The sequence below is a fragment of the Macrobrachium nipponense genome, chromosome 11 (assembly GCF_015104395.2).
Source record: "Macrobrachium nipponense isolate FS-2020 chromosome 11, ASM1510439v2, whole genome shotgun sequence".
NCBI lineage: Eukaryota > Metazoa > Arthropoda > Malacostraca > Decapoda > Palaemonidae > Macrobrachium > Macrobrachium nipponense.
In genome coordinates this window covers 41,387,543-41,400,647 of record NC_061087.1, presented here as the reverse complement: position 1 = coordinate 41,400,647, position 13,105 = coordinate 41,387,543, and the positions used below count along the sequence as shown (strand labels likewise).

Here is a 13,105-nt window from a genome sequence, read left to right as displayed (position 1 = left end):
TCAAGTTTTCTGATACATACAGCTATTCCCGAAAAGCCCTAATAAAGTAAGAATCTGAACTCTAAAAGGGATATGAAAACCTCAAAGTAAAACATTATTTTAATAACTGCCACAAACTTTACATTATTTACAAAACTGTGAAAAAGGGCTACTCCTAACTAGCCCTCCACCTACTTTGCAGCATCATGTCAAGGAGCACTATGAAGCCCTTTCTAACTCTACGTGACCCAACAATAAACTAATAGCGCAGTACTACTGTCATGTTGCTATTTTCCTAAAACATGAATTCAGGTTATATGTTAAAAATAATGGCAAAATGTCTCAATAAACCAAGCCAAATAAAACTGATGCAATCAAATGTTTGTATTCATTTGAAAAATATACAATGAACATTACCAGAATGCCAGTAATCTTCTGGAAATTAAAACGAAAATTATTACAAACCTTTAACAATTAGCCACACCATTCAAATGCAATTATCACAGACCTGAATACACAGCATGTAAATGTATATTAAAACTGTAACAGAATTCACAAGTGTGACACAAAACTTGACTGAAATGAAACGAGGCATAAAAAATGCCTAATTAACTATGATATTCCAAAATGACATCTATTGTACATTTTCCTCTTTCTCTGAATGATGTGCATGTGAAAATAACTTACAAGTGTGCATGCAAAATCTATAATTGTTGCAAATTCCTTTAAGTTCAATGGTCTCCCATTTTAAGACACATCACAACATGCTACACATAACCCTGCTATTCCTAAAAAGAGAAAAATACAACAACTTCACTATTCATTGTCTACATAGCTAACTAGAAAAAAAGAAAAAAAAGAAAAAAAAGAAAAAGCCACAAACACTAAATAGGAAAGTCACGTTACTAATGAGCTTACATCCTTACAAATGAACAAAGTAATGAATAGAAGATTGCCAAAGCATGAGTTTTGGAATAAACTGGATAATGTACATTGTGCATGTGCAGTAGTGCTACATACAGTAAGTGACAACATAGTCAGTTGTACAAGAGATTAGCCTGACGACTGAGCAACAAATCTTCAATCTCAAAGCTGGTGTAAAGCGACAATATAAATGATAATTGTTCAACAATGTCAGTTCAATAATAGAAGACAAAATATTCAGTGATATTCAATGCTGGAAATAAGACAGCAGGAGGTACAGGATTAAACAATGTTACATAATGGGTTTCACATGGAAAACGATGAAGTGTTCTTAGAAAATTCTAAAACACTAAATACACATTACAACAATAACCAATTGGATTTAGGAGCCAGCAATATCCTCTGTCCTTCAACTTTTTAAAAACCAATACAAATGAGAATAAATTGTTGCGGATGCAAGATTCGTGTGTCTGCACATAAAAATGATCTACAGCATACAGAAAAAAAGGGAAGGGGGGTGGCACTCCTCTGCACTATTATTCCATGTAGCATGTGAATCAACAACTAATATCCTTACAGCTGTGTCTACCAGGTGGAAAAAATGGATAGGGGATTCAAACATTGTAATTCTTAGGTATAACATCCACTAAAAATAAAAAGTACTTGCTAACAGCATGACATTTCAGAGAAACTTTTACTTCACATGTACTCATTCATTAACCTACTCCAGTATGGTGAGGGAAAAGAAAAAGCCACAATACTAGAAAGGCATACTTCATAAGTCAATTTGTCTTATAAAGTACAAGGGAAGCTATATAGTCTCCCACACATATGCAATAAAAAATTACAGGGTGAAATTGTAAATGGAGTGGGAATAACATACATAGCAACTTCTTGTATCCAACTATCATCAATTCCTGAGAGTTTAAAGGATTGAACACAAAATTAGGCTTTCATATCAAATGTGAATCCCTAAGGATTGATATCTCCAATGAGGTAAGAACCATTTTACCCAGATATGAACTAAAATTGTTGAAGCTGTTGAATTTGAATTCCCTCTGATTTATGGCAGAATATATTCATAAACAAGGAAGATGTATTAATTAAGTAAATATTCTTACTGGACAGGAACACAAAATGAAAATTTGAAATAATTAAGACAGGAAAATTAGAATTTTGAAGATTTTCTTGACAATACAACCCCAGAATCCAATTTCCAATATGTCAATGGTTCACCTGAAAATATGTCTTTCATATTTCAGAAGCTTACTTCTTAAATCACAAAAACAACCAAACTTCACATTTGCAGCCACAACAATCAGAATGTAAGTGATATTAGCTGATCCATCATTTGTAAACAATACAAATATAACTGACCACATGAGAGAGAGAGAGAGAGAGAGAGAGAGAGAGAGAGAGAGAGAGAGAGAGAGAGAGAGAGAGAGAGAGAGAGAGATCCAAGGGCTGTCCTGAGTTTTTTTTATTTTGTTTTAAATACAAGAGCAAAACTGGAGCAAGTTAAAGTTAGGGACATAAGACAGCTTTGATGAAAGACAATAATGGATGAAAAATCAACAGCACAAAAGTTAAGGACATCAGACAGCTTTGATGAAAGACAATAATGGATGAAAAATCAACAGCACAAAACAACAGAGGTGAGGCATAGGAGACTGCAATCAACATTTGGTATTCCTTAAAATGCACCACAAAAGGGACATCTGGTAGAGAGAGAGAGAGAGAGAGAGAGAGAGAGAGAGAGAGAGAGAGAGAGAGAGAGTGTTCCACTAATCTCGTGTACAAGTCTTGCAATGACACAAAACAAGTATGGATGTAGTGAAATTAAAGAAAAATGTATTATACACTAAGCAAGAAAGTGGAATGACATGATCATTACCATGCCTGCAGTTTATTAAACCTGTTTGTTTCTTATTCAACCACCTCTTATTTTGTAAGAAATAATCAAGGACATAGCAACATAGTATTTCCAGAAACATTTTTGATACACAAATCTAAGGTTTTATCATTCTCAGTAAAGCTATATATTACAAAAAGGCAATGAAATTTCCTGAAAAGCCAGACTTTTCCAAGTAACACTGTCCAGCCACTGCTTTACAGTTTTACACATATGTGCTACATTACTTTAATTTGAAACATAAAATGAATTACCATAAAACTGCAAGTAACAGTACTAAATTTCAGGACATAACTCACACCACACAACTCCTTTCCTCTCCAGGGAATCACTTTAAACACACATAATAGTGTCAAAATCAGAATATGAAAATGAACAAAGACCTAAGACACCTTGTACAGAGTATCTACACATGATAGTGTAAAACATGTGCCTGTGTGACTTTGTCAACAGTACACTTTTTCAAAAAATTCACCACTTTCACTCAATTGTTCTCAGACTTGACAAATAAAGTCCCTCAGCTAAAGGAGAAAGGATTAACAGATGTGGTAACTATTTTTTTAATGAACAAATGGAAATGTACAGAGAGAGAGAGAGAGAGAGAGAGAGAGAGAGAGAGAGAGAGAGAGAGAGAGAGAGAGAGAGAGAGAGAGATTAGTATAGTTCCTTTTTGCAACATCAATATGGTGGACACCTGGCTATCCGTGGTTCCAGAATTGCGGCTTCTCATATTTGCAGATTTTTCTGAGGAACATATATCCACATTATCTGCAGAAAATTGGCCTATTTGCAGTATTTTTCACGGAGAAATATCCACTAATTACTGTATTTTTGTGACTAAATGGATTTTTTGTGATAAAACCAATAAAATACTCAGGCATATGCATTTTTAAAGTTTTTTTTTTTTAGTTTGAACCATCACAATAGGCAATTATAGGCATTTTTTGGGGGATGTCAAGTACTTACAGATTTTAGCTATACAAGGGGGAGGGGGGGTTGTGGTATGCATCCCCATTGAATACTGGGGGTCAACTGCATGTACTCATGTATTGGACAAGTTGAAACAAATCTTACATGTCACTATCACAAACACTTGACATCTTAATTATTATCATAATATTAAACTTCCACAAAAATAAACATAACTCAGTACAAACACATCAAATCTGCTTCCTCTTGGAGCATTCATCATACAATTTACATATAAGCAATTGATTTTTGAAGAGCGTTGTTATCACATAGGAATAAAGCTGTCCATTAATGAGATCTATTTATATGAATTTTTCATAATGTCTCATCAACTGAAAATATTTCTGGAAGAATTACAGGATATCACAGTCATCAAGATAAATGAAAGAAACTCGTACCTAGGTTAGTCCATACTGAAACAATGATGATGATGATGATATGTCAAAGAAAACCTTGAATAAATTGTATACTATTAGAAAATAGGATCCTATGGTTTTTGTAAGTGTAAACTTCACAAATGATTCAGAATAATAGTTACTAAATCATTGAAATGGAAGAAAGCTTTTATCTTAATATATGACATTCTACAAATACGTCGCCAATAAACCAAATGATCATATTGTGACTTTTTCATACATACTGATAACAGTAAGATGAATAATTGATCTTAAGAACATCAAATCTATAGTTAGGTCCAAGATTGTTGAGAAAACTTTGAAATATGACTAGTGCATGTCTCAAAAATACCAATTTTTACTTGACATCCTTCATTAACATGTGAGTGCGCGCAGAGAGAGAGAGACGATGAGGAGAGACGAGAGAGAGAGAGAGAGAGAGAGAGAGAGAGAGAGAGAGAGAGAGAGAGAGAGAGAGAGAGAGAGAGACTATTTCTAGCTCAAGCCAGCAATGGATGTTATAAAGTACATTATAGTACAGGCAGTCCCCGGTTACGACGCTTGTCAATAGACGTTATTTCCAGGGTTACGACGCCTACAACGCTCATCTGGGAGATGAAATATGACACCAAAAATGCAAAATAATCAATATTTGAAGGTTTTTTTGATGAAAAATGCCATAAGAATGCAGTTTACATAGTTTTCAATGCACCCAAAGCATTAAAAGTAAGGTTTTCTTAGGATTTTTCACGATGTTCCGGCTTACGACGATTTTCGGCTAATACGCGTCTCAAGAACGGAACCCCCGTCGTAACCCGGGGACCGCCTGTATATGTAAAGCAAAAATAACTACCTGCAATAAAAATTTCCCATATACAGTATAAAAATAAAATAAAAAAAAGTCTAATTACTGTACTCTACCATATGAGCAAATTTTTAAACAGGATAAGATACTGGTTAGACTTTAGATCATGAAACCAAACAACTTAACACTCATCCTTTATAAGATAGCTCTCAAATAACTTGATGAAGTATCATGAATCAAGTCAGTATAGATGCATAATGTTATCACACAAAAAATTTGCATCTTTTTCCAAATGAAATGTTTCTCCTTGAACTACAGTGGCTGAATATGATCACACACATCTTCTTCAACCATTCAGGAAATACATAATTTCCTCTTAGCTTTTCTTTTTCTTCCCTTTCTTTCTTTGTAGATCTTAGCATACTTAAGACTTTTTCTTGCTTGAATCATTCTCATTTCTCAGCTTATTTACATATTCATGGTTTAAATTTTGTCTTTCTCATTTTCTGGGTTTAATAATAATGGTCTTGATTCTGCACTTTCCTTTCACTTTCCACTGGACTAAAATTTCCTGAGATCATCACCTTATTTTAATTCCCTTGACCTTTGTAATTCTGAATTGTCAATAGGTCTTGGTATAAATCCACAACTTCCTTTATTCTATCATATCCTAGACTCTAAGATTCTGGCACATAACTCTTCTTTTTTTACTTTCCATACAGATCTATCCAATTCCATGATTTCTATTCTGATCATTTGCATTCTACAGTGTTTCTTATACTACCATTACTTCAATGTCCTTCTATGGTTTTGTAAATGAAGATGCAGCATAATCTAATAATCTTCTTATAAAAATTTGAAGAATAGTTAGTCAGTATTAAAAGGGAACCCATTTTCCAGTATGTAGTCCATAACTATGAAAACTTATGAGCATGCATCTTTCTGATTCTTTGAACAAAATGACTGATTAGTAATGTATGACATGAGGCATTCATTTAGGTCTATTTTGTTTATAAATGCTGATTTCAGACTAAATCAGCAGCATACACACACACCTCTAGTCATCAAACAATCACCAAGAATATTCAAGAGCTGTAACTAAAAGGCAGTGACACAAACTGACAAAATACTATCCACTGTGCAACTGTAATGAACTTTTACTTTAAATGAGAATGATTAAGTATATAGGAAAGCTATCCTTTAGGTATATACTCTACAAATAATACTCTACTCAACTAAGAACACGTTGAATAATGATTGCTCTATAACCTACTCCAACAGCTGAAACCACTTTTTTTTTTTATCTGCAACATAACTGGAAATTTTTTTTTTTTTACTATTAACATAACTAGCAAAACTAAGAATATTGACAATTTTTTTGTAAGGAGTTATAAAATTATTTGAGTATAGTATCAATGATAAGCAAATGACACTGAAAATCTGCATTATCAATCACCCTGCCTTAAATGAAAGGGACATATACTTACAATGAAAACTTTCATTTCAACTTGTGTATAACTTGGCAGGTAACAACAGAAAGTCAATAAATTATGTGCAATCATTCAATATGAATTTAAGCAGACTGCCATAAAATACCTAAAAAAAGACACAGCCATCAGTTAGACAACTACTGACTACTGACATTCACTGCAGTTGTGGCCTTAACCCAGGTTGTGTCATTATGGGATAGGACACGAGATGACCGCCAGATGCGCCACTCATGGAAATAGCCATATTCTGTGCTGATGGGGGGGCCATCGAGGGTGCCATTGATGTTGCCGGTGCAATCTGTGGATTTAGAGTGACTGTCGACAAAGACACTGCCGTAAGAGCCGTTGCCTGAGGCAACGAAACTTGTACGCCACCGACCGATCCTACTACTGCTGACCCTGGAGGTGCTACTGCAACTTGCTGAGATGGGGGAGCCATTGAATGTGGTGGTGCTTGCTGAGGTGCTTGGGGTGGTGGTGGGGGCCGAGGTGGACCAGTAGGCAAGGCAACAACATCCGATGTAATTGGGAGGGGCTGAGAGAGCTGTGCAGTCAAAGGCTGTACGCTTGTTGCAACGGGGATAGTAGACGCCAAGCTGACAGCTGGCACAGTTACAGCTGTCACACTTCCACTTGCTTTGCTTAATCTTAGAGTAGTTACCTAAATTAAAAAAATGAAAACATTTTCAACATTCAAATGAAATATAATCAATTGGAGAAATGCTAAAGAAATTAGCCCAGGATAACAATGATAATGTTCCTAAAGCCACATAATAAACAAATTGTTTACATATAATAAAAGCTTAGCTGTTAACAAAAACTTTTTATAATAATGTTAGCATGCAACACCAACTCTAGCAGCTTGTCTTTATGACTACCAATATTTCAAAAGTGAATAAACTAACTCCATAAACATCATGTTTTATTCTGAGTAGGAAACTGTTGATATACCATCACCAAACTATTTCCAGTAAATTATGCTAATTATTTAATGGCAACAACTGGCAACTCACTCAATTTATTGCCAATACGTACTGTATTTTATTTTTTATTTAAAGGATTACTTATGAGTGCCATAAAAGAGGTTCCCATTTTGTTACAGTCTAATCAATTATCTTTCTTCTAAGCAAGTCCAAATATCTTTGTATGGAATTTTTTTAAAGCAAGGTCAAGTATCTTGCATATAAATTGTAAACCATAAAATGATCAATACTGTATTTATAAAATATATATCATAAGCTATATAAACACAATACCAACCTGATCTAATAAGAATTCATTAGTTGCTCGAAGATCAGAATTTTCTTTCTTGAGATTAGCGTTGTCCTTCTTGAGATCATCAATTTGTTTTCTTAATATCAAAATTTCTTCTAAGCCACGTCGATCTCTTTCTTTGTCTCGCTCTCTATCTCTATCACGAAAATCTCTTAAACTTATGGTTTGCCCGAGCATTGCTTCTCTACTAAGTTCTTCGACAGGACGCAAGAAATCTCTCTCTCGTGCAAATTCTGCACTGACTGATTTAGGTTCATATCTCTGTCTTTTTGGATCTGGGGGTCCTATACTACTAGGTGGTGGTTCTTGTGGGCACTGTTTTGGTTGGTTTGTACCATATACTGCTTGCTCATATTCAGAAAGTGTGAGGTGTCTAAACTTGCATTTGCCCCCTCTCCTTCTTGAGCACTCACCCATGAGGTAGTCCTTGAAGTACAAAGAACATATGATAAATTAAAATTTTGGTAATTTCTTGTAAATCATTTCTGATCAGATAAAAAGCATTACCTTTAGATAAGGGGACTTAAGTCAATATACTTTAAAATGTAATACAGAATAACATTTTACTGATGAGAGGTTCAAAGAAAATAAGAATACATCTTACAAAAACATTTTTGGTTGGCAATAGTCTTTTTCTTAAAAAAAACTACAAATTGTTAATGATTTTGTATTTTTAATAGCTAAACACAGGATAAATTTTCTGGTATATATGCAAGGAATCTGGAATCTGGCACCCAACATGTACTTTCTTCCAACTTATGATAAGACATAAGAGGGGTGGCTAGAGGTGGGCAGTCAATGTTAACACCTCAGGTTTGTTAGCTATGAATTGCAAAAAAAAAAAAAAAAAAAAAAAAAAAAATGTCTTTTATTCATAAGCAGAACAAACCTTTGGTTTTAACACTAGGATAGACTCACACTTGGAGGGAGGTATGAGAATCCTGAACTGACTGGAGGATGTGCACATCTGATCACTCTCCTTATAAATGAACATTCTAATAAAAAGGACCTAAGCTTTTAAAATGTTAGATATGTGGATATCTAACACCCTGGGTTTAAATACAATGCAACATGTCCACATTCATTGCGTATATGGAAGAACTATATCTGTTCAAGCAACAAACCATGTCAGCCACATGAAATGGGTTCGTCACCACTCCTTACTCCCCTTGCTGGAGAGAGGAGTTGAAGCTACTAAGAAGCAGATTTGTATGTTGTATGGAACATAAGTGCTGTAACAGTATACAGCCAGTTCCCAGTGATTGGCATGGGTTCCATTCTCAGCGGGGTTCTGATAAGCAAACATCATCATTAACCGAAACTCTGCAATTTGTGGCACTTATGGTGCTGATTACTGGTTAATGGCGCCGTAACTCTATTATCGGCACCTCAAGGTGCTGCTAACCAATACTTGGCCGTTACGGCCCAATAAATTGCTGATTTTATGGTGCTAGACAAGTTCCATAAAACCAGATCGCCATTAACTGAGACTGGCGATGACCGGGGACGGCCTCACTGCAACGCTCACCTACATGAAACAAGTTCCAGTGTGTCTTTTCTTCAAACTGCCTGTAGGTATTGAAGAAAGGAAAAAAGGGAAAGAGATCAGTCATCTCACTCACTCCCTCTTCCACACAATCATCTTATTTCTATCTTCTTGACTGAACTCATTCTTCAATGACTTTCCATTTTCTATATTTCCTCTCCACAGAAAATGTTTAGTACTGTATATGCTGGCTTATAAGGTGACCTTTTAACCTTAAAAAAATCATCACCCCCCCCCCCCCCCCCCCCCCCCCCCCCCCCCACAATTTGGGAAGTAGTCTTACACACCGAGTATTAAAAGCAAACATTAAATCCTACTGAGACTGTTAATGATAGGCTGCCCCCTGAAGTGTCGATAGTTGTGTCAATAGTTAACTACCTCAGAACTTTCAACACTGTAAAACAAAACAACAGTAATAACAATAAAAATCTTAGGTAATTATAATTAGCGACAAAGTATTGATACTATAAACAACTGTAATTTCAGTAATTGCCTTAGGTAATTATCATAATTATATATTAGGATGAGCAAGTTCTTACTTTGTTACAGTGCGTCCTCAACTTACGGTGGGGATCCGTTCCACTATAAGTTAGTTTTTCACCATTAACAGTGCTTCAACAGCGCTCACATTACCGTAACTTTATGTAGCATCAAGTTACATTGCTGTTAAATTAGTGCTTATGACGCAATAAGTCGGAGGCACTGTAAATCGAGGACGCACAACTAGCTTTATCCAGATTACCATTATTATAAGGAAATAATGGAAACAATATTAGACAATTTTGTTACTGACACTTATTATTCAGTACAATGCCCATTTGAAATTATTGTACATAACATCAGTTTTGCATGAATTTGCATGGTTCCTTATGGCCGAAAGAATTTTCGGCCATAATGAACCACAAATTCATGTAAAACTGATGTTATGTAAAATAATTTCAAAATACTCTGTCAAACTGCTGATTGTCTTTTGCTCCATCTTTTAGAATCTCTTTACATCAAGAAACTGTCTCCTAACTTAAACAACCAAACTATACCTCCACACCGTTACATATTGCTTAACTGCCTATTACTCACATTCTCTCTCTCCCTTGTTTTTGATTCCTCCAACATCACCTTTTGACTATGCTATTTTCCATCAGCTAACAACCAAACCTCTTAACAGTAAGTCTGGCAGAATGCTGTCTTTGTTTATTTTTTCAATTTTTATTTTTCGTTTTGCTTTTGGATGTGTTATTTTACTAAGTTATTCAGTGTTTTAATTTACTTTTAGCTTAAAGTCACTTTGTAGTTTTTGTTTTTCTTTTAGCTTAATGACAAACTATATTCTTATAATTATTAGGTTATTTTAGCATACTTTTTAATATCGTAAAAAATTAATTCTATTTATAGCCCTGAAGATGGGAAAGGATTCCCAAAACGTAGGTGTCAATAAAAAGAAGAAACGATCTCCAGTCTTCTCGCTGTCCTCTTCACTATGAAACTTAAGCTCACCAGGAGCAAAAATCTTACAAGTTATATTATATATATAAAATATATATAGTCTCAGTAATTGGGCGGCTACTTGGAAATCTTAGCTTGATGATAAATAATAGTGCCAAGACTAGGAAGAACATTCTTTAATATTACGAGCTTTCGAGGTTTAAAACCTCATCTTCAGGCTGAAAAAATGACAAGGATGAGAAATCACTAAAAATTACATTAAAATGAGTTGTCTAATTAAAAGCTTCAGTAAAAATATAGAATAAAACGAACATCACATACAAACTAAAAATTAAAAATTACGAAAAAACTAAAACAAAGCGCAAATCAAACAAAAACAGAAATAAAAAGAAATATATGAAAGGTAAACAAACTACACTCAAAATTAAAATGGCTAACGACCCACTTTGTGTACCTACTATGAAACAGGATAATATGTTGTCATTTTTAGATGTTCAGGTACACAGAAATAGAGGTAAATTTGAGACTTCCGTTTATAGGAAAAGTACTTTTACTGGCTTGGGATTGAATTATCTTAGTTTTTCACCAAAGTTGTTTAAACTTAATTCAATACGTACTATGATAAATAGAGCTTACAATGTCTGTTGTGATTTTAATTTATTTCATCAAGACATGGTCTTCCTCCAGAATTATTTTTCCGAAAATTCTTATCCCGTATTTGTCTTTTACAAAGTTCTGAAAAATTTTCTACATGAGAAATTTTGTCCCAGACTGGTGCACAGTACTGCTAGTAAAGATGTAAAGTATATTAAATTGCCTTTCCTTGGTCATAGTAGCTACTTGGTACGAAAAAAGTTACAAGAAATACTTAAGCATAGTTTTCCTCAAGTTAGTTTCAGATTTCTTTTTACTATCACTTTTGAGGGAGAAGCCTGCTCTTCCTGTGGACCTTAATTAGAGTGTCGTTTACTTGTTTACCTGTTCGCAGTGTGGTCTGCGATACGTGGGATCCAGTTCCCGCTGGCTTAGACACAGAATTTTGGAACACAGAGGTCTTTCCGTTAGAACTAGGTTTCCTCTTTCTAAACCACCATTTTCTGCCATAAGGGATCACAGTTTAGCACAGGACCATCCTTTCACTCACCTAGATTTTAGAGTACTGTCTTTTTGCTCAAATAGACTGGACCTTTTAATTTCAGAGTCGCTGTTTATTTAGAAAATGAAACCGGAATTGAACAACAACTCCTCTGGTATTCAACTAGCTATCATATAGTTTCATAGTAGGTACACAAAGTGGGTCGTTAGCCATTTTAATTTTGAGTGTAGTTTGTTTACCTTTCATATATTTCTTTTTATTTCTGTTTTTGTTTGATTTGCGCTTTGTTTTAGTTTTTTCGTAATTTTTAATTTTTAGTTTGTATGTGATGTTCGTTTTATTCTATATTTTTACTGAAGCTTTTAATTAGACAACTCATTTTAATGCTTGAGTCAGAATCTGAGCCACTGGATGCTAAGCTATGCACCTACACTTGGACGCCTTTCCGAGTAGCTGTCTACCAAGTCCTGGGAATGGACAAGTTCAATTGAGGGAGTGATTACCCAAAAGCAAACACCACTGACCGCCCTTCGACATTAACTTTGCCTCTTCCCAGTGTTAGGGAGGTCTGGCAGGGACATACGTCTATGAGTGTTGGTGGGATGAGTAGTCGCCCCCTCCACCGACACAACACTGATCCATTATGATCTTAATGGATGCAGTATCAGCTAGATAACCACTGACATACATGAAGATTTGCATTATGAAATAAACTGACAATAAAGGTAATGAAACCACTTTTACCTTATATATTATTGGCATATCTTCATACCAAATAGCCTAATTGAAGAATAATTCTATATTAATGAAACCAAATTTTATCTATGATCCCAGCTGAGAAAATGTAAACATTGAGTAACAGTTGTGCTCAAAGCAACCTTTATCTTTCGATAATCTTTCAAAAATTTCAACGAAAGTATAATTACAGTAGTGATAACATTTAGGATAACTTAACATTCATCTTTCATTAAAAGTTTTTCATACACATCACAACATTCATCACATATCTCTCTCTCTCTCTCATTACAATAACAATATGATAATAGTAATAGTAAAACTGTACTGTAATTGGATACAAGATACAACAAGCAAAACAACCTTTATTTAAGTCATCATTATTACAAAATATAGTTGTACTATTTAATTTTGCAAATACTCATCACCTTTACCCAAAAAATTTAGAAGTCGTCGTATATTACAGATGAGTAAAATTCATGAAAATTTGCCATGATTTTTTACCTCATCTTAACTTAAGGTCATCTGATACATGG

At 34.6% G+C, this 13,105-nt stretch overlaps 1 protein-coding gene across 1 annotated transcript in view; it reads right to left on the bottom strand.

Moving 5' to 3' along the window:
* Nucleotides 1-4,608: 4,608 nt before the first annotated feature.
* The window catches only part of LOC135205488 (zinc finger CCCH domain-containing protein 10-like), a 42,970-nt gene continuing 34,473 nt past the window's right edge, over nt 4,609-13,105 (bottom strand). Inside the window, exons 3-4 of the mRNA XM_064236205.1 lie at nt 7,735-8,175; nt 4,609-7,135 (exon numbers count right to left, since the gene is read on the bottom strand). Coding sequence (XP_064092275.1) covers nt 6,629-7,135; nt 7,735-8,175 — 948 coding nt within the window. The 3' untranslated portion in view covers nt 4,609-6,628. The remainder of the gene's footprint in view (nt 7,136-7,734; nt 8,176-13,105) is intronic.